The 25,004-nt window shown below is 41.9% G+C and overlaps 1 protein-coding gene across 6 annotated transcripts in view; it reads left to right on the forward strand.

The window, feature by feature from the left end:
* The window catches only part of CTNNB1 (catenin beta 1), a 47,571-nt gene extending 25,823 nt beyond the window's left edge, over positions 1 to 21,748 (forward strand). Inside the window, exons 2-16 of one of the 6 annotated variants that reach the window (XM_043886767.1) lie at positions 6,246 to 6,306; positions 6,747 to 6,974; positions 7,168 to 7,421; positions 7,552 to 7,790; positions 7,879 to 8,080; positions 9,190 to 9,334; positions 11,977 to 12,080; positions 12,160 to 12,498; positions 12,754 to 12,912; positions 15,111 to 15,230; positions 15,863 to 16,013; positions 16,098 to 16,219; positions 17,178 to 17,238; positions 18,182 to 18,402; positions 19,937 to 21,748. In XM_043886767.1, the coding sequence (XP_043742702.1) occupies positions 6,294 to 6,306; positions 6,747 to 6,974; positions 7,168 to 7,421; positions 7,552 to 7,790; positions 7,879 to 8,080; positions 9,190 to 9,334; positions 11,977 to 12,080; positions 12,160 to 12,498; positions 12,754 to 12,912; positions 15,111 to 15,230; positions 15,863 to 16,013; positions 16,098 to 16,219; positions 17,178 to 17,238; positions 18,182 to 18,390 (2,346 nt within the window). In that variant the 5' untranslated portion in view covers positions 6,246 to 6,293 and the 3' untranslated portion in view covers positions 18,391 to 18,402; positions 19,937 to 21,748. Of the gene's footprint in view, positions 1 to 2,384; positions 2,485 to 6,245; positions 6,307 to 6,746; positions 6,975 to 7,167; positions 7,422 to 7,551; positions 7,791 to 7,878; positions 8,081 to 9,189; positions 9,335 to 11,976; positions 12,081 to 12,159; positions 12,499 to 12,753; positions 12,913 to 15,110; positions 15,231 to 15,862; positions 16,014 to 16,097; positions 16,220 to 17,177; positions 17,239 to 18,181; positions 19,464 to 19,936 lie in introns of those variants that run through there. The other 5 variants (XM_043886768.1, XM_043886765.1, XM_043886769.1 and 2 more) reach the window with 5 other exon arrangements.
* Positions 21,749 to 25,004: the final 3,256 nt, after the last annotated feature.

A 25,004-nucleotide genomic window follows, 5' to 3' on the forward strand; every position in this document is an offset into this window, starting at 1 on the left:
CTGAGAGACTCTGTTTATAAACAAAGGTAGTCTTATTTTAAAATCATATTTGGAGTTCAAATCATCTCATCTGAAATACTGATGTATAGCTTGTTCTTGTTTCATTTAGTTATTTTTGCTATGTAAAGTGTAGAGAGTAATGTAGTAAATACCATGAGCTCACCACCCAGATTAACAGATGTAATTTTGCTGTGTTTGATTAAACACACACACATTGCTAATGACTTGAAGCCATTTTTAATATCCTTTCCTTTCCTGTTCCTTTTACCCCTGGGTATTAAGAAACTGGTGTATATTCTTTATACTTTTACTACATAAACAGTTATTTTAACTTGCATAAAATTATACTTGGAAATTATAAAATGTACCATTGTAGATAAAGGCTATTCTCTATGTATTTTGAAATAGCTATATTTTAAAATATCAATCTTGAATGCACACCAGTGTTTGCAGCAGCACTGTGCCCAACAGTCAAAACACGGGCGTGCCCGCTGGCGGATGCGTGGGTGAGGACGCGCGCACACGTGCACACACACGTGCGCATGGGAGGCCGCTTAACCGTGAAAAGAACGGGGTAGCGTCATGTGCTGCAACACGGATGGGTCTAGAGATTATCACACCAAGTAATGGTTATCATTTACATGTGGCATCTAAAACAAGATGCAAATCAACTTATGTATAAGATGGAAGCAGACTCACAGGCACAGAAAAGAGAACTGGTTACCAAAGGGGAAGGGGAGGGGGGAGGGATCGGTTAGATAATGGGATTAACGTACATACACTGCTGTATATAAAATAGAAAAACAGAATTTACCTATATAGTACAGGGAACTGTATTCAGTATCTTATAACTTACAATGGAAAAGAATCTGAAACTATACACCTGAAATGAATATATTTTAAATCAAGTATAACAAAATTTTTTTAAATTAAAAAACAAAATTGAGATAAAATAAATAAAAATGAAAATAAAAACAAAATTGAAAAGTTGTCTTTTTGGTAGCTTATATTTTAGTTTAAGCTGGAGAAAAAGTTTCTGCTTTATGTAGTCATTTGTTCTTAGAGTCGATAAAGTGAAAATTTGTCTTGAAAAACATTCTTTTTTTTTTCCCCTGGAGGATCAGGACTGTATTAGGATTGTGTTACCGACCAAAGATTCTGTGTGAAGTTAGTCATTATTGAGACTAACAACATATCATACATGTAAAGGATAAAAGCCATAATTGAATTGTTTTAAGTAGTAAAATCATATTCTCCGACACACACAGTTGGTTTAACTTGCTATATCAATGATTATCCCAGTGACTTCTTACGCATAACGTACACATGTAGTGCATAAAAATGCAAAAGAACTACATAAAAGTCTAGCAAGACAAATGGCTACATGTGGCGGGGGGCAGGGGTGAAGCATTTAATTTTAATCTCAGAATTTAGAACTTGTAGGGCAGGGGATGGGGTATACATTAGGTAGGTGGATGTAGCTGTTAAAAATTGTCTGAGAAAGCAGCTGGTGCTTGGTAGGCCCTTGGGGTAAGCCGGTCACTGGTACAGTGCCTTCTTTGGTGACTGTATCAGTTTATGCTGCATCAGTATTTTCGAGCTTTGTATCAAAACTTGAAAACTTAAAAGTTCTTATTTAACCCAGTAGTTGAAGCAATCCTTAGGTGGAAGGGAAATGAAAATATGAGAATGAATTTATATACAAAGACATTTTTTCAACTTTGTTTGAATAGCAAGGTAAATAGGAAACACAAACTAAATATTCAAGAATCTGGAGCTGTGGTTATAGTATAGACTTACGATAAAGTATGGATAATATTTAATAAAGAGTCTACAACAAAAGGTTTTTGATTTTCTATTTTTGTTAAAAATACCTAATAGTAAATTTAATAGAATACCAAATATAACAAAATGTCATTATTATAGGAACACCAAAGAAAACTACCCTTTGGCTTCCTTGGTGACTCAGCGGTAAAGATCCTTTATTGTGCCTATCTTTGGTAACTCCATTGTGCAGGAGCCGCACAAGCCGTGGATTCGATTGTTGGGTCGGGAAGATCCCCTGGAGAAGGAAATGGCAACCCACTCCAGTATTCTTGCCTGGAGAATCCCATGGACAGAGGAACCTGGTGGGCTACAGTCCATGGGGTCACAAAGAGATGGACACGACTAAAGTGACTTCGCATACACATGTATTATTTTATGGATGAGATAGAGAAGACAGGAAAATGACCAGGAATATCCTGATTTCCCCTCGCCACAGTTCAGATTTCTAATAGCGAGTTTTGTACCTACGTATTTAAAGTGACATTAATGTAGGTGTTTCAGAGGAAGGAGCGAAAGTCTCATTAAATGTTAAGTTTTTTATTGCCCATGTTGAAAAGGCCCCTCCCAGGACATACACACACCCTCCCAGGATGGATGGATGGACACACACCACCGCCACCCCCCACTCCTGAGAGTAAAAGCAGAAAGGAAACTGGAGTAAGTTGTGATTTAAACATTTTAGGTTGAATAAAAAGTGTTTAAACAGGAAGATTTGAGGAGACTGTATAAATTTTTAAATGGCAAGGTATTGGTGACAGTTAATAAGAATGCATATGTATGTGCTTTTAGATTTACAAAATAGACTGTACTACAAACTGTATTTTTTAAATCCCTGAAAATATATGAAAAGTTTATCATCAACTTTCTTACTAGATTATTGGAGAAGCAAATTGTTAGCAGTAATTTAGTAATAAATTTAGTAATTTAGTATTAACTTATTTTATAATAGATGTTTTATTTTTACATAGCAAAGTTACTTTAAGTAAGTAGTACTCAAACTTTTTGAAATCCAAGGTAATCAAGATAATTTTGTATCGATGGATGAAATCTATATTGTGTTAAAATTTCCATTGTAGGTTTTGACCGAGGACCACTTTTAGTACAGAAGGTGAAATAGAGACTCCAACCATCATGTAGAAGTTAAGCTTTAAGGCTAATCTTTTGTAATAAGATTGTGATATATAAGAAAATATCCTTGTTTTTTTTATAGCTTCATAAAGTACTGATGTATGTAATTTGCTTTAAAATCATTCTGTAGGAAGATACCAATATGGCATGATATTAACAGTTGTTAAGTATAGGTGTGTGTGCAGTATAAAGTTGTGTCTGCCTTAGTGCATATTTGAAAATTTTCATAATAAAAAAAAAGAAAAACCTAGCATGCTTAGGTACCCTTGCTAGAAAAACTGAAGGAAAAACTCAGCAGAAGTATTGAATCAATAAGTAATTCAGTACTTATTGAATTATTATTCAGTAGTAATACTTTGAATAAGGTATGGTTCAGGATGAACTTTATCCTTAGATTGAAATTATATGTACTAGATATAAGATGAATTTTGAGATGTTCTTTATAAAATGTATCATTAGGAAAAGAGCATATGTTGAGCAAAAAGAGAAAAATAAAGGGTGCATGTGTCCACTATGCCGTTAGACTGGGTAAGTTGGTGACCCCTGGCACCCTCTTTCTTTGTCAGAGCATTCTTGGTGATAAAGCTGGTAGGAAATGAAGCATTCTAAATGCAGTCTATAGTAGAGGTCACTTGCACCTAGGAACATTTAGTACTTCATTTTTTTTTTTGAAAAGCATCATACTCCCTTTATCTTGATCGGTACGCAGTGTGCTTTTCCCCATTTTTCTTTCTCATATTTCTTTTTGAAGTGCACGTCAGTTGAAGCCTTGATCCCGAGTTGATTCTCTTGCTTCTTTCCTTATATTCTGTGTGTTTTTCCTTTATGCTCTAGGAGTTTTTCACAATTTCAGTTTTTTATTGAACTTAAATTTTTTTTAAATTTTGTATTTGAATATAGCCAGTTAACGACATCATGATAGTTTCCTGTGGACGGCAAAGGGACTCAGCCATACCCTGTACATGTATCCGTGCTCCCTGAACTTTTCATTCTTATTTATTCTCTCTGATCTTTATGAGGCTGGTAAAGTGAAACAGTGTTTCCCTCCCCACTTTACCCCAATTTTAAAATTCTGTTTCTCTGGAGTCCTTTTTTTCCTTAAGTCTTTGGTAAGCCTTAGTTGATTAGGCACTCTAGGCCCTTAATGATTGGCAGGTTGTAGTGGAGGCAAGCCAACCCTTGGCTAAAAGCTCTGCCTAGAGAAAGAATAAGGAAAGCTTTTTGTTGAGGCAAGATTCTGCCCTAGTTTTCTGGACAGCATATTCAGTTGTTTAGTAAATGATTCTCAAATTTTAGTTAAATCTAGATTTGTCTGAAGAGCAGTGTGAGGGTGAGTTAGTATATACTGCTGCTTATGTATATACTCATTTTCATTCCTACTTTTTACTTCTCTACTTTTTGATTGACACTTGGCCTCCCACACTTCAGAGGGTTGCCATAAAGAGTAAAAATAATTTTTATGTGTGTTGCATAATGTTGTGTAAGTTTGAAAGTGCTAGAAAAAAATTGTACTAAGAAGTCACCAACACACAAACTTACATATTATAAGTTTGGAACATGAAACTACTTTTTTCCATAAAGACATTGTAAATCATGGTCAGGTTACTAGGTCAGCCCACATACGTTTTACCCAGTAACACAGCTAATATGTTTTGCTTTTGTATCAAGGAAAAAACACTATAAGTGTTTTTTTCTTAATGCCAGATATATCAAAGCACTTCTTAAACTGTGGCAACTATAGATTTGAGTAGTTGGTTTCTGAGCCCTGTGGCATTAGCCAGAGGAGGAGCTCAGTGTGGAACATGTAAGTCCCCTTCCCTAGTAATACATTTGGAGCTGGAATGGGGAACCCATTTTTTCCGAGGGGTGGGAAAGAAATGGTTAAATAACCAGTCTCAAAGATAGGCAAAAGATAAGGAGCTAAAATACAGCCATAAGTGGACAAAGAACCTAGGTTTCTTCCATCATTGTATTTCCTGACATGTGGTTTAGATTGCTTTCTGCATACTAGAATATTCATTAAAAATGCAAGCTTCTACACTCCAGTCCCATCCTATTGCATGGAAACATGGAATTCCTAATACTTGATTTTAAAATGTAGGTTTCTTATTGACAGGAATAACTTTGTTACTTTCTGTCCTTCATTTTGCCTTCTAAGTAAACTGTCAATTGTTTCTACTGTGGATGATAAAAACAATTGTATCCACACTTTTGTCACCTTTAGGTGTCAAGTGATCTTTGTGGTTATAAAAATCCAGTTTTGGAAGAGGAATTCCAGGATAATCAACACATACTTCTTTACACAGGACAGAAAATAGGACTTTAAAGTACAGTTTCCAACTGCATTAAACACATTTAAACTTTCTTGTACATTGGTAAAAAACACAGTTCACATTTAAATATCTAGTCCACATTGGTAATTTACATCTAATATTTAATTTGTAGTACAAAGTGAACTTGTCAAGGGACAGACTTTGTAATGAAGGAAATTTTGTTAGGACTATCTGGAGACCATGAGCTCTTAAACTGGTCTCATTTGCAAATAGCTGCGTAATTCCGCATTTTCTTGAATATTACACAAAAAAGCCAAAATGCAGACATATAATTAGATGCTAAGATTTTTAATATATATGTGAATGATTTTTATATTGATTAAAGTATTCCAGACAGTAATACTTGTATTTATAATAAACTGTTGCTATAAATTTGACCTTAGAAAAGTTTAAAAAATGGTGCTTCTAATTTTGTGTTGCAGACTAATTTGAAAAGTAATGTTACTTCTTAGTAAACCGTCTGATATCTGTTCTGATCCAGTCACCACAGTCTGCTTTAAGATGGTATTTTAGATGGCATTGTATTATATCAGAAGACAGGAAGAGTTGACTTGTTCAGTGAAATTTCATGTTTTAAAAATCCCTTTGGACGTCTGTTGTCCAAAGAAGACCTATGATTTTTTTAGTGAAAGAAGTTAAAAAGGAAGAGGAGAGGACTTTTGAAACCCAAGGAAGGGTTGATTTTGAATAGCCTTTCCCCCCGGCTTTCATTACTAGAGTGCTTATACTTTTTTTGTATTTTTACTGAAAAAGAGGTGCTTGTTAGAGTTTAAGTGAAAACTTAAAAGTGTGGCAGTGATAGAGCTGTGGTTGAAGTATTTAGAGGAGATCATGTAAAAGAGGATTTCGGGCTTTTTGTGGATGTAGTCCGTGATGTTTGACAGACTATTCCTAGTGACTTAAAAGTATTAAAATCAAACAATTTTAAATACTAATGACTTTGATTAACTCTTTTAGGGTCTCTGAAGTACACCATACTACCATTTTGAAAATCTTGCGTGGACAATGGCTACCCAAGGTTTGTATTGTAGTCTTTAGTTACTGAATTTGGGGCTCTGCTTCGTTGCCATTAACCCAGTCTGGCTCAGATTCCCCTGCTTTCCTCTCTCCCTGCTTACTTGTCAGGCTACCTTTTGCTCCATTTTCTGCCCACTTCTCCTAATGGCTTGGTGAAATAGCAAACAAGCCACCAGCAGGAGTCTAGTCTGGATGGCTGCTTCTGGAGCCTGGATGCAGTACCATTCTTCACTGACTCAGTGAGTAACTGTTAGGTGGTCTCCTAAGAGGATAGATTTTTCATCCCTGAGCTGATCCTGGCCATCATTCTGTTACCCTTCGCTGTCTTTCAGACTTTATTTCTGAAAAGATTTCAGTGGGTCATATCACAGGTTTTTATTTTCAAATTAAGGTAACATTTTCCTGGTAGTAACACTGATGCTGTTTGATTTTTTTTAATAGCTGATTTGATGGAGCTGGACATGGCCATGGAGCCAGACAGAAAAGCAGCTGTTAGTCACTGGCAGCAGCAGTCTTACCTGGACTCTGGAATCCATTCTGGTGCCACCACCACAGCGCCTTCTCTGAGCGGTAAAGGCAATCCTGAGGAAGAGGATGTGGATACCACCCAAGTCCTCTATGAGTGGGAACAGGGATTTTCTCAGTCCTTCACTCAAGAACAAGTAGCTGGTAAGAATATTATCACCTGACTCAGAGTTAGAGTGCAGTTTTGAGAATTGCATAGTTACTCTTATAAAAGTTAGCATGCAATAGCTTAAATAAAACAGCCTGGTAAAGAAAAGGGAGTGATTGCAGCATCAGCTTGACTGTTGGGGCTAATGCTGAGCTGTGGAGATTTGACTGTTGAATTCACCTTTTCCAGATATCGATGGACAGTATGCAATGACTCGAGCTCAGAGGGTGAGAGCTGCTATGTTCCCTGAGACGCTAGATGAGGGCATGCAGATCCCATCTACACAGTTTGATGCCGCTCATCCCACTAATGTCCAGCGTCTGGCTGAACCATCACAGATGCTGAAACATGCAGTTGTAAACTTAATTAACTATCAAGATGATGCAGAACTTGCCACACGTGCAATCCCTGAATTGACAAAACTGCTGAATGATGAAGACCAGGTAATAGAGACATGGCCAGCTTTTTAATCTGCTTTGAAGGAAACTCCCAAGGAAGTAGTCTTAAAATGTCTACCCTACCTCAGTATTTGAAAACTGAAAACTAATGTTTCTTAATTCCTGTATATTATAGGTGGTGGTTAATAAGGCTGCAGTTATGGTCCATCAGCTTTCTAAAAAGGAAGCTTCCAGACATGCCATCATGCGCTCTCCTCAGATGGTGTCTGCCATTGTGCGCACCATGCAGAACACAAACGACGTGGAAACAGCTCGCTGTACTGCTGGGACCTTGCACAACCTTTCCCACCACCGTGAGGGCTTGCTGGCCATCTTTAAGTCTGGGGGCATTCCTGCCCTGGTGAAGATGCTTGGGTAAGAAAACATGGTCAGAATGCTCCAAGCTCAGGAGGAGAAGAGTGCAATCACACCATTTCTGATGAGACTTTTTTCTTCTTCCCAGTTCACCAGTGGATTCTGTATTGTTTTATGCCATTACAACTCTCCACAACCTTTTATTGCATCAGGAAGGAGCTAAAATGGCAGTGCGTTTAGCTGGCGGGCTGCAGAAAATGGTTGCCTTGCTCAACAAAACAAATGTTAAATTCTTGGCTATTACAACAGATTGTCTTCAGATTTTAGCTTACGGCAATCAAGAAAGCAAGGTAAAAGAATTATTCTGAATGTGGTTGTCATGGAGCCTTGGAGACCCCCAGTGTCATGTCCTTCTATAGACTTTTGCAAATTCATTGTATGCCTTACACTCTGTATGTATCTCAGAGAAGTTGGACATCTCTACTTAACTGTTTGAGTTGGTGTGTAATGCACGGTACTAGGGGATAGGGACATAGCATGCAAGCTGCTCTTAAAGTTTTCATTGTCGGGTAGAAGAGAGACACTGAAATAATAACCTAATTTATTTAGTTCAAGTTTTAGAAGGAAGTAGGAGGTCTATATGAGAGCATGTAAATGAACCAGACCCTCTTTTGAGGGTTTATGCAGATTTCTTGGAGAAAGTGATAGTTGAGTTCAGCTCTTGTGGATGAGAAGGGATTGACTAAGGTGAATGAAGGTTAGGGAGAGGAAATGGCATCTGTGACAGTTCTCCTGAGGGAGGGAGGAGCAGGTGAGGTTTGGAAATTCAGGAAATACAGAGAGTGAGGAAGAGAGAGGGTGTGAGATAAGACTGTTGAGATAGGGCAGATCCTGCAGGGCTTAGTGGAACATGTTAAAAGAATAGTGGGAAACTGTTCTTAGCAGAAGCATGCAGTGAAAAGATTTGTCTTTGGAAATCGGGGTGGAGGCAGGAGGTGGGTATGCCGGGAAGGAGAGATGGGGATAGATATTTTGTGCTGTCTCTCTCTGAGGTGGGCAAAGAGCCCGAGCATGTAGTAGGAGTTTTTATTAATAAGTGCCCATTCTGGTTCAGATTTCCGTGCAGCAAATCAGCCATGACATAACTTTCATATCTGGGCATTACTATTCACAACAACATGGATTTTGTTTTTTTTCCTTTTACTATGATCAGTGTGGGAAGAATAATACCGGGCCAGAGTTTATATATTTTTGGGAGGATTGAGGTACATGAATGTGAAAATTTTGTAGAAGCAGGGGTTAAATATGACCCCAGTCTGGGGGTCTAGTTAATGATGACTAGGAATACATTAAGTCAGTAAGCTGCTGAAATTCTTGTATAATAAAATCGGTTGGTAATAAAGCCTTTGCTCAGGCATTTGATCAAGATTCCCTGATTAATATATACACATCTTTCTAGCTGATCATTCTGGCTAGTGGTGGACCTCAAGCGCTAGTGAATATAATGAGGACCTACACTTACGAGAAGCTCCTGTGGACCACAAGCAGAGTGCTGAAGGTGCTGTCTGTCTGCTCCAGTAACAAGCCAGCTATTGTTGAAGCTGGTAAGTGTGCTTGGCTGCTCTGAGTTCTCATGTGTGAAGCGCATGTAGTTCTCATCAGATTGCCTTTCTTAGGAAAAGGGTGATCAAACTGACCTTCACAGGCTGCAAGTGGATGGTCATATTCAGTTTGAAGCCAAAGTTGCGTTCAGACGAAGGACGTGTTCTGCTTGACACCTTCTTTGGTGCTGTTCAAGCCTAGTTCAGGCAGAGATCATATTACCAAAAACGATGGCTGATAATAAGCTTGACAACAGCTATTCCAGAAATACCTGAAATGTTTGTTTTAAAAAAAAAACAAACAGATTTTTAGATTTACTTAATCAGAATCCCTGAAGTATTGAAGTGACAAGAGAGTCAGTAATAGCTGGAAATGCATGGGACTGGAGGCCTAGGAATCTTGATATAAGAAGTTTCCCATTGGGGAAGGAGGTAGGAGGGGGGTTTAGGATGGGGACACATGTACACCCATGGCTGATTCATGTCAATGTATGGCAAAAACCACTACAGTATCGTAAAGTTAATTAGCCTCCAATTAATTAAAATTTCCTAGGTTATTCTGATGCTCATTTGTTTATTCTGAAAATATTCAGCCCCTGTGTTTCAAGCTGGTATGCAGTGGGCAGCAAAAAAAGGTATGGTCCCCATACTTATTCTTACAGGCTGGTGAAGGAGACAGAAATATGCAAAAAAATGGGGTGATTACAAATTGGAATGAGTGTTACGAGAGAAATGAACAGCAAATAGTGATACGGAGTTAACAGGGCGGGAATGTCCTTCTCTGAGAGGGGGATGTTAAATGAAATCACAGAATGAGAAGGTTTCATCTATATGAGAAGTAAGGATTAAGTGCAATCCAGATGGTCCTAAAGGTAGGAAAGAAATCATTGCATTCCAGGTGCTGAAGAGGAAGTCTGTAACTAGAACCTAGTGAGTAGTGGGATGAATAGCTCAGGATGAGGGTGATGGGCCAGAGCCAGGCAGGCCTGTGTTGTGCTGGACTTTCTAGGTCCCTGGATGATGTTTATTCATGCTTTATTGCAGCTTTGGAAACAGGTGTTGAATGCTTAGGTCAATTTGAGATGAAGTCCAAATCCTAAAGGGTTTCTGAAGGTTATGCTAAAGAATTCATTCTTTATCTTATAATGAGAAGCTATTGTTGGCTACAGCATCACAGTGAGGTGTTTGGAATATTAATATTAGCATCATGTGACAGTTTGACCAAAGGCAAGCCGACCAGGCTGCTGGGATGTGTTATAGGCTTTTAGGAATGAAATCATTTGATGTTAAAAATATGTAGCAAAGGATGAATGTTATTTAAGGAGTTGATGTCTGTGATGTGACTAAAAGATCAGTAGGTAGCTGGAAATGTTTGCTCCTGGAATGCAAGGGAAGACTGGGCTGGGATAGAGATTAGGGAGTCCCTTCTTATTGGATGCAGGTAAGGGCTGCAGGGAAGACATGGGGGTGCCTCAAAGCCATCTTCACCCTGGGCATGCTCAGTCAGAATGTGTGTGTGTTTAAGTCTGCAGGCTGTTCTGAGAGGCATCTGGAGTTAAGATCCACTCTCTTAGAGTTTATGGTTAGAGTAGAGGGAGAGAAGGGAGACGGGAACCAGGTCGCTTTGAAACTCCTGAGTGTCAGCCCTGCGCACTCTGTAGCTGGAGCTGCCGTGAGGAAGGAGCCGGACAGGGAGGGCCTGGCCTGAGCGGGGCCGTCACAGCTGTGAGCAGTGCGGGGGGGCAGGCGCGAGGTGCGTGAGGGCTACAGCAAGCTGGCCCGGTCTGACTGAGGAAACAAAACAGACTGAGAAGATGGACAGGGTACAGGGGAGACCATATCCCACTGCATTTAGAAGTGATTTCAGTGGGAGAGAGATGGTGAAGTTAAGCTAGCCATTGTGTGGGGAACTGAGCTTCCATTTAGACTCCTCTGCAGTGTAAACATCCTTCATTAGGGTCCTAAACAACAGGAGGTTGTGAATCTTTGAAGAGCATCTTTTGCCATCAGTGTTAATACAGTCCCAGAGAGTAAGCATTCTGGTGCTGCCTTTTTAGATGGTATTTCCACCCTGTGAGTTTACATAGCTCCTTCAGGGTTTTGCTCGGATGGCATCTTCGCAGTCAGGTATCCTAGTTTCCCTGCTTTAAACTGTAGCCCCCTCCTTTGTCTGTTGTGTGTACACTTAACACCGTCTGACACAGTTCCAGCTAATAGTGTATTTGTTTATTTTGTGCTTCCAACTAGACCACAAGCTCTATGAAGGTATGACTTTTAGACTCTGCCTCACTGACATAGCTCCAATGCAAAACAGGGCCTGGTATTAAATATTCTTGGAACGACTGGATGAAAGGAAATAAGTAATAGGAGTATTACCTACAGGGAGACTGTGGAGATAATGAAGGCTTTTCCACACAGGGAAGAAACAGTAGATACATAACACAAGTCGTCACTAGCTGAGATGAGCTAGAAAAGAAAGGGAAACTGAGCAGCATTCTAGAAAATGAAAAAAATAAAGGACTTAGATGGAGGGGATAAGCTTTGGCAACAGAGGAGGATACCCTCTGAGACTAAAGAAGACACACAGTACTGACAGGAATTGTGAGCTAACAGCCATCGCCTTAGATGTTTTTTAATCTTTTTAGGTGGAATGCAAGCTTTAGGACTTCACCTGACAGATCCAAGTCAGCGCCTTGTTCAGAACTGCCTTTGGACTCTACGGAATCTTTCAGATGCTGCAACTAAACAGGTACACTCAGAGTAAATCGGTGCCTTGCTGTTAAGTGTCAAGCTGAATATGTACTGAGTGTCCATTTTCATCTCCACAGGAAGGGATGGAAGGTCTTCTTGGGACTCTTGTTCAGCTTCTGGGCTCAGATGATATCAATGTGGTCACCTGTGCAGCTGGAATTCTTTCTAATCTCACTTGCAATAATTATAAGAATAAGATGATGGTGTGCCAAGTGGGTGGCATAGAGGCTCTTGTGCGCACAGTCCTTCGTGCTGGTGACAGGGAAGACATCACTGAGCCTGCCATCTGTGCTCTTCGTCATCTGACCAGCCGACACCAGGAAGCTGAGATGGCCCAGAACGCCGTTCGCCTTCACTACGGACTACCTGTGGTGGTTAAACTCCTACATCCACCATCCCACTGGCCTCTGATCAAGGTAAATTGTCAAAGTTGAAGGTTGCAGAGTTGAAAACAGACTATTCTATTACTAGTAGACTGTCTTGGCACTGGGGACTGACTGATAAGGAATCATAAATAGGAAATATGGCTGAGATGAGGGTAGGGGTTTGAAGTGTTTGTGTAGTCAGTTTTACTTCCAGCTGATAGTGATAGATTTAGTGTGGTAGGCATTTTAGACTAAGAACATGATTTTGTTGTATGCCAGTTCTTTACTCTTTCTTCTCATCTGCAGGCTACTGTTGGATTGATTCGAAATCTCGCCCTTTGTCCAGCAAATCATGCACCTTTGCGTGAGCAGGGTGCCATTCCACGACTAGTTCAGTTGCTGGTTCGTGCACATCAGGATACCCAGCGCCGTACATCTATGGGTGGAACACAGCAGCAGTTTGTGGTAGGTAAATCTTAGTAGTGACCCCTGGCCTTTTAAAAGGAATGCATCGATCCATAGGCTCCTGAACTACTTCGGTCATTGGCTTCCTCCATTCTCCAGCTTGCCTGAAGGGCTGCTTGCTATTGCTTAAAGAACCACCATGTCTCTGTGGCTGTGGAGAATGTAAGGAGTAATGTGGCCCCTGGTGATAGCTCCCTTGACATGGCCTTCACATCGCTGCCTTCTCAATCTTACAAAGGGAGTGTGGGGTGTGATTTATTGCTATGGGGTCTCATCTTGTCCATACAAACGGTTCACCTCTGTCCAAAGTAGCAGAGGGATTAATTTGAATCCAAGTCTGTCTGATTTTGGAGGCTCTTATCCCCCACGGCAGTTCTACCTATATAAACATATTTTTTAAAATTTATTTTTAATGGGAGAATAATTTCTGTAAAATGTTGTGGTGGTTTCTGCTGTCCAACAGCAAGAATCAGCTATGAGTATACATATATCCCCTCCCTCTTGAACCCCCTCACCCCCACCCCTCAGGCTGAGGTCCCTGTGGTATTGAGGCATCTTCCCACTAGTTAGCTGTTTTACACGTGGTGTAGTGTATATACGTGAGTGCTACTTTCTCAATTCATCCCACCTTCTCCTTCCCCTGTTATGTCCACCAGTTCTTCTCTACCTCTGTTCTTGCCCTGCAGATAAGTTTTCATCAATACCATTTTTCTAGATTCTATATATATGCATTAATATATGATGTTTTTCTGACTTCTTTCACTCTTTATGACAGACTCTAGGTTCATCCACCTCACTACAACTGATTCAGTTTCGTTCCTTTTTAAGGCTATTTCACTGTATGTGTACCACAGCTGTTTTATACATTCATCTATTGATGGACATCTAGGTTGCTTGCATGTCCTGGCTGTTGTATATAGTGCTTGTATGAACATTGGGATACAGGTGTCCTTTTGAATTATGGTTTTTTCAGGGTATATGCCCAGTAGAGGGATTGCTGGGACATAGGGTAGTAATATTCATATTTTTAAAATGAATCTCCATACTGTTCTCCAAAATGGTTGTATCGATTTACATTCCCACAAACTGTGTAGGAAGGTTCCCTTTTCTCCACATCCTCTCCAGCATTTATTGTTTGTAGATACCTATAAATATTTAACACATCTCTTACTCTCTCTTCCAAGAGTGGTTTAAACTATTTCCATGGATTTACAAGAATATCAACAAATTACAAGAATATGTGGTAGTATTTCTGGGATCTTTACTTGTAATCTTAGCCTGAAATTTTTGTTTTTAATAGTTATTCTTAGTCTGAAACTTTGATGTCAAGTTTTCAGTCTTAAAAGTAGCTTCATTATTAAGTAAAGATACTTATGATTCCCCAGCATGTGTTTTTAAGACTCAGAGTCTCTCTTACTTAATCAGGTTACTTTAGAGAACAAGGCTTCACAGAGCAGATCCTGAGATGTCGCTAGTTGCGATTAGGATGCACTCTTAGGGCACTTGGGCTTTCTCCACTCTGTACTTTGGATATCGGCCGGTCTTCATGAGGTGGCTTAATAGAATGCAAAGGGTACCTTTTAAAATCTCTTCCCTGGGAAGAAAGGAGTTTTTGTATCATAATAAAAGTTAACTTGGATATAAAAGCTGCAAATTCACAGTAGCAGAATTATAACCTTTTTTAAAACTCAGAAAGAGGGAAAGCAGACTGTAGTTATGTTTTGCAAAAGCTAACTTCTTTATTGCATATAGGCTAGCAGTTGAATAGCCTTGGAGGAGGTGAGTGGATTTTCTCGTGCCAATTCAGTAGACTTTTAGCAGTAGGTGGTAAAACTTTGCTAAATTTTCACCAAATACACATAGGTGTACAAAGATCGAGCAAGTACCTGAAGGAAAAAGCTGACAGTGTTTGCACAGTACTTTCCCATCTTTCTGTCTCCTTTCTTATATATCCCTTTACCCAGAGTGATGGGTGCTTTGTTGGGAAGAGAGTGGTCTTTGGGAGGAATCATGTACATTGAAGCTGTGGGCAGTTTTGGAGGTGCCGCTTGGAATTGGTGCTGACAGGAGGCCACTTTCACAGAGTGACATTCAGTTAGTGGATCCATCTTCATTCCTGAACTTACTTGCAAATTCTGGGGAACTTTGGATTTTAGAGAACACAATCCCCTATTTATTAACCATGTTTCTTTTGGTAGGAGGGAGTCCGCATGGAAGAAATAGTTGAAGGTTGTACTGGAGCCCTTCACATCCTAGCTCGGGATGTTCACAACCGAATTGTTATCAGAGGACTAAATACCATTCCATTGTTTGTGCAGGTATGTTAGTTTTAAGTGAGGTGTTCTAGATTCTGTGTCGGTAAAATTTCAGGATTTTAAAGATAAGCAAAGTATTAGGAAACTAGAGACCAAAATAGGGGCACCAGCATCTAATATTTCATCTACTATCACCATTTATAAAATGGTTGTACTGTTCATGCTCTTTGTCAACTACAAAAAAATAGAAAATGTGTCATGTCCTTTTAGTTGAATACATTTATGAAAATATCCTTCATTTTTCTTGGGCAGTATAGAAGGAGAAACATTGGGACTAGAACCTCAGGAAGGGGAAATTTTCTATTCTACTTTCAGGTGTGCTCGGTTTAGAAGGGATGAAAGCTGGTCTGGGCTGCCACAGCACAAACCTCTAGTCACCTCTGGGTTTTCCAGCTCTTAGTTTGAATATACTCTGAAGAGGTTTGTAGCTAAAAATGCTCCAGAAAACCATTGCTGCCAAGCATCACACACTCAAGAACATAAACTTAGTGTATGATTTAATGCAGGCTTCCTATTTAATACAAGTGGCACAGATACCACTTACACTGTGAACTGGGACTGTTTACACCACAGCGGGGTGCTTGCCATGTTTTAACTTTGGATTTGATGAGGTTTCATGTGTGTTTTCTCCTCAGCTGCTTTATTCTCCTATTGAAAATATCCAAAGAGTAGCTGCAGGGGTCCTCTGTGAACTTGCTCAGGACAAGGAAGCTGCAGAAGCTATTGAAGCCGAGGGAGCCACAGCTCCTCTGACAGAATTACTTCATTCTAGGAATGAGGGTGTGGGTAAGTAGGACAGGAATCAGCCTTTAGCTTGTGTGCAGTGAAGCCTCAGCTTTTCTTCAAGGACCTTTTTCCTTCCTCTCCCAGCAACATACGCAGCTGCTGTTTTGTTCCGAATGTCTGAGGACAAGCCCCAGGATTATAAGAAACGGCTTTCGGTTGAGCTGACCAGTTCTCTCTTCAGAACGGAGCCAATGGCTTGGAATGAGGTAGGCAGTGTGAGCACGTTTATTTGATGGTTTGCTAGAGCACCAAGGCAGTTTGTGGTTTCCTCTCAGACGACTCAGTGCACATTCATTTGCATTGACTGTGTCCTTGGCTTGAATATTCATTCTTTACACTATCTTAGCAACTGCTGTAAGGAAATACTACAGCTTTATACAGCTTGTTTAGAACAAGCAAGTTAGAATTTGTAAGGGACATAGATGAAAAACTTAACAGATTAAAAAACACTTTTCAAAAGGTTAGGAAAGGGGCAGTCAATTAAACGCTGTTAGTTGGAGGTCAGTTTATCAGTACTTCTTAAACCTACTTTTCTATTTGAATTTCTATTAATTTGTTCAGTATTTGTCCTTGATACAGACAAATTGAAACAGTCGAACCACCCTAAAAGTTGATACAGTTATTGTACGTAATCATAAGGTGGGTTATAAAGAGAGAGGCTATATATTATTAGGGAAAAAGAAGCAAACTGCTAAACAGGTAATTAGTAATATATTAATTGGATGTTTAATAGACAGTCTCAACCGTTCCAACTTCAGCTCTGAACATCCTCACCCAGCCCTTTCTCCAGACCTGTTCCACACAGTTTAATGGCAACTTAGTTCTTTTAGCTGTGCAGGCTCTAGGGATCGTCTCATAACACATCCTGTCAGCAATTCCTATTGGGGGTGGACACTTTGCCTGTTTTGTTTCCTGTTACATTTCTAGCACCTAGTAAATACTTGGTAATAATACATATTTGCAGAAAGAATAAATTACACAGTTTTTCTGTGATTGTGTACATCTGTATTTTGAAATAATTCTGCACTTTGTAAGTAGTTCTGCAATGTTTGAGTTCTTTATTCCTTTTGTAATCTGAAAATAAGTATGTTTTCAAAATATCAGAGAGTATCCTTTGAGTTGAGAATTTCCATTTTGCTTCCTTGCCTGTATCTGTTCATCTAGACTGCTGATCTTGGACTTGATATTGGTGCCCAGGGAGAACCTCTCGGATATCGCCAGGATGGTATGTGTCTCATATTTCTTGATTATCTCCAGATCAAGCTAAAGGTCTAGAGCTTTGTCAGAAGAGCTGTTTTGCTCGTCTTGGGAGGACCTGTTGGCAGGAAAGTAGTGGTAGCAATTAAAGGCAGTTCTTAAATTCTAGAGTCAGCAGTAATATCTTCATTGGTGCACAGGGAATTCTGAGCCACACACCAAGCAAGCACTAGGATCATGCCAATAAATGTGTGTCACTGCTGCCAGACTTCTGCAGTACAGTATGTTACAAGTTGCCTGGCTTTCTATTTAGTTTTTAGTTCAGAGAACCCTTACATAATACCTTTGTCTACAATTCTAGACTCAGATCTGGGATGTGTATTTACATAGCTTTTCAGAAAACTCTGAAAATCTAACTAATTCAAATTTGGGTAGTGGACATGGAGTATATACTATTTATCTTAAATTTTTAATCTTACCTGGTTTTTTCTAGTTAATAAACACTTAAAGCTCATAAGCTTCTTACCTTGACAGGTATATAAATGTTAATAAGCCTTTGGTTAAAAACATACAAAGGTTTCATAGGAAACTGGCACATTTTCTTAGTACTCCTGAGGGTATCACCTAGACTTTATAACAAATACACAGCCGTTGCCAAACCTCCTTGTTATATTGCCTTACCTCACACACACTATAGATGCTGTTGCTACCACTCAGCAACTGTTCTCTGCCCAGGGAAAGGCTAGACGTCCAGGACTAGAACCTGCTAGTCTGCCTTTGGTGGAAACAGACTGTGTAGCTTCATGTGTGGCCTGATACTGGGTAATTACTCAACTGAAGGAAGCAAGAAGGTGAAGAGGTTAGAAGGAATACTCTGACACATTTGCTATCCTGGGATCCCCCTGACTCCGTGTTCATGTCATGTCTTCTCTCTCCCCCCTCACCCACTGTGTCACTGCCCCAACTCCCAGATCCCAGCTATCGTTCTTTTCACTCCGGTGGGTACGGCCAGGACGCCTTGGGGATGGACCCCATGATGGAGCATGAGATGGGCGGCCACCACCCCGGTGCTGACTATCCAGTTGACGGGCTGCCAGATCTGGGGCATGCCCAGGACCTCATGGATGGGCTGCCCCCGGGTGACAGCAATCAGCTGGCCTGGTTTGATACTGACCTGTAAATCATCCTTTAGGTAAGAAGTTAAACAAGCCAGTTTGGGTAAAATACTTTTACTCTGCCTACAGAACTTCAGAAAGACTTGGTTGGTAGGGTGGGAGTGGTTTAGGCCTATTTGTAAATCTGCCACAAAAAAAGATATGTACTTTGAAAGATGTCTTGGAACATTTGAATGTTCTCAGATTTCTGGTCGTTAGGTGGTCATGTGTGGAAGTTATTAACTTTAATGTTTTTTGCCACAGCTTTTGCAACTTAATACTCAGATGAGTAACATTTGCTGTTTTAAACATTAATAGCAGCCTTTCTCTCTTCATACAGCTGTGTTGTCTGAACTTGCATTGTGGTTGGCCGGTAGAGTTGCTGAGAGGGCTCGAGGGGTGGGCTGGTATCTCAGAAAGTGCCTGACACACTAACCAAGCTGAGTTTCCTATGGGAACAATTGAAGTAAACTTTTTGTTCTGGTCCTTTTTGGTCGAGGAGTTACAATACAAATGGATTTTGGGAGTGACTCAAGAAGTGAAGAATGCACAAGAATGGATCACAAGATGGAATTTATCAAACTCTAGCCTTGCTTGTTAAACTTTTTTTTTTTTTTTAATATCTGTAATGGTACTGACTTTGCTTGCTTTGAAGTAGCTTTTTTTTTTTGCAGTAACTGTTAGTTTTTTAAGTCTCTCGTAGTGTTAAGTTATAGTGAATACTGCTACAGCAATTTCTAATTTTTAAGAATCGAGTAATGGTGTAGAACACTAATTCATAATCACTCTAATTGTAATCTGATAAAGTGTAACATTGTGTAGCCTTTTTGTATAAAATAGACAAATAGAAATGGTCCAATTAGTTTCCTTTTTAATATGCTTAAAATAAGCAGGTGGATCTATTTCACGTTTTTGATCAAAAACTTTATTTGGGATATGTATGGGTAGGTAAGTCAGTAAGAGGTGTTATTTGGAACCTTGTTTTGGACAGTTTACCAGTTGCCTTTTATCCCAAAGTTGTTGTAACCTGCTGTGATACAATGCTTCAAGAGAAAATGCGGTTATAAAAATGGTTCAGAATTAAACTTTTAATTCATTCGATTGTGTCACCTTTTTTTCCTTGTCACTAAGCGGTCTGTGAGGGTAAAAAGTTTTCCTCAGGATGAAGTTAAACTGAGTAAACAGATAGTGAAATAATTTCTTTACACTTGGTCCTGAGTTAAATCGCACCAAAATATTTTAGCTTTGCTTTGCACATTTAGCTGTGTAGGAGGAGAGTGTCCACCATCTCTAACTGAAGGACTGTGGGCTTACAGCCTATGGCCAAGACTCCTTCAGCCTGACTGCAGGTATGTATATAATTCTGTCCAAGTGACCAGAGGCCTCATGGTTCAAAGGCATCTAGTAGTTTGGCGACATAGAACAAAGTGGGTTAGTTTGTCAGTTGTGTCTGACTCTTTGTAACCCTGTGGACTGTAGCCCACCAGGCTCCTCTGTCCATGGGGTTCTGAACTCCAAATAAGCATCCCACCCCCAACCCCAAACTCCATCACATGGTCTCATTCCTTTAAGGTAATAATGAAGAATTATCCACCTGGATTTGGACTTCAAGCACCTTCACAGAAGTGTGACTCATTTGGAGCGGGGAATTCCTTCAACTCTACTTTGAACTGATAATTAAGATGGTTTACCTGTCGATGTTTATCTGAACATAATCAGAGCGAACTAGAATGGGCCTTCTTCCATTGCTCTCTGCCAGGTGAGCCTGTCATCCTGGTGGTAGGTCTGACAAGTTTTTAGTTCATCCCTGAGGGCAGAGTCAGTATACCTGTTAGAACTTGTGTTTTGGGGCTTTAAAAAGAGTGAAAGTGTTTGTACTGAGAGAGAGCTGTTTCTGATTGACTGTGTATTTAAACATTACTCAGTTCCTTGTTGTTGGATGAGGACCCTGTATAAAAGCTTTATAAATTCTTCCCTGTGGTCTAATTGGGCTGAGAGGGAAAACATTTGTGTATTTGGTGAAGGGGCAGTTCAGCTTCCAGTGCAATGACAGAACGAAGGTAGCACTGTAAGAACTGTTAGTAGGTTAGAGTGAAGATCTTTATAGTGAGTTCAGCTTTTAACATAAAGAATCACAGCAGGGTGTGTCATTTAAAGAACTTTTTAAAACCAGAAAATACTTCAGAGCTTGGCCTAAAATCATTGTAATTTTGAAGTTCCATGTAAAAACTTAATATGAAGGTTAATCTGATGCAGCAAAGTATCTCTGCAGTGTACTGAAAAGGACAAAGCAACGTCCAGGACCCTTGTGAAAAATCACATAAGAGGACTTGCTGTTCTCTGAGCTGTGAAGGCCTGACTGTAAAACCTGAGGTAAAGCTAGAGGTAGTTAACACGTTATTGACTGGAGATGTATCAACACATTTTTAGAGCGGGAGAGAATTAACATCACTGTGAGAAACTGTTAGCGCATACAACTTAAGATTGTCATTCACATTTTGTTCTGTTAGCTTTTTGTTCCAACTTTGTATTATAAATGTAAAATTTTCAAAATTTAGAGCAACATATATACTAGTGTCTCAGAAGATGATAGTTCTACAATGTGAATATTATACCAACAAAAAACCTTAGTGATCGATTCTGATACAGAAAGAAAAAGAAAACTCACGATTCTGGAGAATGCTCCTTTGCTTCTGCAGAAAACTGGTTTGAAGACATTTCACAAAAATCAGAAGATGAAAGATGTGTTAGGTAATCTACAAAATGTTAGTGAAACAACAGAATTTTTAGCCAGTCAAAAGAAAAGTTGACAGCCATGGGTGTTAATTTCTGAAAAATAGTCACGTGGTCAGTGATGAGTTAACCCTGTTATTGGCACATGAATAAGTATACACTAAGGGAACAGAATAAGATGACAATAGACGCTTGGAAGGGAGCACTGGAGGTCAGTGTGGAAAAGAGGGACTTTTCAGTCAAGTGTGGAACAGGTAGGCAGCCATTTGGATAAAACTGAAGTTAATGCAGGGAAAAAATCCATGATCAACAAAGTATAAAAGCCCACACCAGATGCCCATGTGTCCAGTAACTGCAAGAGAACAGTGACAGTAAAATACAGTTTTAATACAACAGTAGGGGTATGTCTTGCATTGATACTGAGCGGAAAGCGAGTCACCAGGGCGTGCGGTAGGACTGGACAGGTGCAAAAACGGGGCAGACTATCTCAAGCAAACCATCCACAGGTGGTAAAACGAAAAAGCAAAAAAATAATTACCAAAAAACCCACAGAATAGTGATTTATTACCTGGGGATGGAGGTGCGTAGGACGTTTGATCCCATTGCATTGACCACCACTGAGCTGAAAAATAAAGCTTTTTCCATGTTGGAGGAGGTGTTTGAGACCTGAGGCTTTGATCTGGTTATCTGAATCCTTGATAGTGAAAGATCTTGAGGTAAATATGCTCTTTCATTTTTGTCTTGATTCGTGTAATAAAAACAGAAGATCTGCCCCATGCTGTATAGTTTATAAGCTAACAGAAAGCTGCGTTGTTCCACTGCAGGTGTTTTGTTCTAGTAGGTGAGAACCTAACTGCCTTGCTTGAGTGGCACGTGGCAGATGCGATTAGAAAATAACGGCGGCGGGGGTGTGCGGCCCTGGAACGGCGGTGTTTGCTTTTCTCAGCATCAGCGTCGCGTGTGGTGTCCATGCCGCCTCCCCATCTGGTGAGGAGGCTAGAGGGCGGGGTGACAGGCCTCTGCCGCCTCATCATCACGCCTCTGAGACGTGGAGGTCAGGTGTAAAAGGCCAGCCTTCTCCCAGGTCACGTCAAGACCCCCACTCTGCCCAGGTCCTGATTCTGGGCCGAGGCTGCTGCCGGTTGCCACTTCCCTCCCTCCGCTTATCCAGGCTTGAGGCTGTTGGGGCCAAAGCCTCCTCAAGTTTGGTGAGTCTTGTCCCTCGGCTCCAGAGCTCTCCCCAGGGACCAAGCCTCCCCCTCCCTCCAGTTCCTCCCTGAGGCTCCTACCTCACTCAGCCTGAGTCCCTGTGTCGGAGAGACTGACTGCTGCGTAGTTTGCTGTGGTTTGAGTAAGGAGAAGACAGCATTTTGCTTCAAGTGGGGGCAGGAGAGACCCAGACCTTTGACAAGAGCCTTGGCCACCAGAGCCCCCACTTTCTGACCTGTGCCACAGGGCTGAGACCTGCCCTGCAGTCCCAGAACTGACTCGAGAACCTCATGAGAGGTGACATGGCGGCCTCACAGTAACACGGGAGACGTGAGCAGCTGGGCAAGTACCAAGAACCATAAGAGGAGGAAATTCCACTGCTGCTGCTTAGCTGCCAGATTCTGCCCAGGAGGCCTCCCAGGCCAAAGTCACCCCAAACAGATGTTCCCAGAGGGCCAGCTCACTGGGTGCGGACTCAGGCTGGAAGTTGAGGCAAGGTCTCAAAGCTCAGGCCTGCCGTGAGTGGAGGGGAGGCAGCCTGCTGTGGCTTCGCGAGTGCTCTCCACACACAGTGTGCTTCTGCTGCCTTCTTTGCCCTCACCTCTGTGAGGCCTTCCTCCCTGGGCGGCCCGGCCAGTAGACCGTAGTCAGTCAAGGGCAGGACCAGTAGGCACCTGGGACACTACCAGAACCCTAAGGGCGGCCGGCAGCCAGCTCTCCTCAGAGCCTGGGAGGCCACAAAGGGGTGCGGGCTTCCCACGCGGGGCAGGAGGGGTGACCGCCCTCAACACCCTCCTTCACGTCCTCCATCCAGACAGTTCACGTCCCCTACCTCAGCTCCGTAGGATTGGGGCTCTTGCTTTCCATAAGGTGCCTTTGTGAGAAGGACAAAGGATCCCCCAACTCCAGGAGGTCAGAAGAGCCTCACACCAGGGTGCAAAAATGTGGCATGGGCTAACTTCAGCGCCTGACACCCTGGGTTGAGCACCCCTGGAGGACAGAAGCCCTGCGAGGGCCTGTCTTCCCCTCACCCCTGCCTGTTCCTCAAAGCAGCAGGGCTGCGGACTCTCCACTTAGCATGGTTTTGGAATGGTAAAGCTTTCCTGTTTCACCTTAAGTAGCAAAGACTCATCCCTGCTCGATGCAGAAGTGTAAAGAAGATTCCATTGCTCTGAAATACCTTCTGGGAGGACTTGGCCCAGAACTCCAGGGTGGTTCCCTCAAGATCTGAGTGAAAGGAGAGAACAGATTGCCTGGGCAAACAGAACTGTGCCTGTTGCCTGCACCAGGGGGCCAAAGCAACAGGAGCTGAAGGCCAGGCCTCCACCAGCTCCCTCACCCTTGGAGCACAGGCGGGTGATGGGCATGCTGCCCAGCAGGACTTCCTGTGGGGCCTCCTCATGGGGACAGTAGGGAGGCTGGAGCAAAAGAAACTGCCTGCTTCGGGGTGCAGGTCCCCCTTACACCCCAGCTACTCACAGCTCAACATCCCATTGCTGGACAAACAGGCTCTGGAGTCCGAGTCCTAAGTTCGACCCGACGGCGGGGCCTTGGGCAAGTGGGCTGGCTCTGAGCTTTGGTTTCCTCTGCTATGAGATGGAGATAAGAAGGTGTGCTTGGCAGGTGGTGGGGTTTAAATAAGGTAAGTTACATCCATGCCTTTGTGGAGGAGGGCACAGGGCAGCTGTTCACTGCAAAGCCACATGGAAGCTGGCACAGTACCCAGATCACAGCAGCTGATGAGGCTGTTGGTGACAGTGTGACCAGCTTCCCGTGGCACAGTAGATGGGGCTTCCCTGGGGGCTCTGAAGGTAAAGAATCCTGCAATGCAGGAGACCTGGGTTTGATCCGTAGGTCGCAAAGATCCCACTCCAGTATTCATGCCTGCATAGCTCCTGCCTGCCTGCCCATCCTGCCTGCACAGGGGCTGTGACCGGGGACAGAAGCCCGTCGGGACGGGGCTCCTCTGTCCGAGAAGTCTGGGGCACTGCCGCTGCTGATCTAGTCTAGCCCTTTCATTCTGCAGTGTGAGGAAAGCAGCCCCAGAGAGGAGGCCAAGGAACGTTCTCAACTTGCTCATCTGGTTCCAGCCGCCCAGGAGCTTCCCCTCCACCCTGCCCCCCAGTGCTGCGGTCCTAGCACCCTTCCGCAGTGTCGGGGGCGTTAAGGGTGTATGTGTTGAGATAGAAGCTGGGAAGGTTTTGAGGCTGGGAGGTGGTGGTCACTGGTAGAAGGCGGGGGAAGAAGTCTACCTCGATGCCTTCATCCCACCTAGGTGAGCAGACCTGCCAGGAAGCCAGCATTCCTTGAGCATTCTGCATTCCTTTAGGCAGAGTTTTAACTACCTGCTCCTGTGAGTGGAGTCTTGCCCATTTCTCCCCAGGATTCTTAGAATCAGTTCATTCCTGAAATGAAAAGCCAGGCAGGTAAAATAAAACAAGCTTCCAAAGGCTTGCTCTACATCTGTAGCTGGAGGAGGAGCATTCCTGCATCGTCCCGCCTGGTAAATCTCTGGAGGAGACCGAGGCTGGGAGATGCCCGCAGCTTCCCTCCACTTTGATGCGCAGAGGCCTACCTAGCCCACACACAGCGGGAAAGCATTCTGAGAACAAACCTGGGGTTCCCAGATGCATCCAACAGGCACCAAGAAGGCTTGTTCTGAGTGGGTTTTCTAGGGCTGGAGTCAGAGCATTTCAGC

This window comes from Cervus elaphus, chromosome 24 (assembly GCF_910594005.1).
Source record: "Cervus elaphus chromosome 24, mCerEla1.1, whole genome shotgun sequence".
Taxonomy (NCBI): domain Eukaryota; kingdom Metazoa; phylum Chordata; class Mammalia; order Artiodactyla; family Cervidae; genus Cervus; species Cervus elaphus.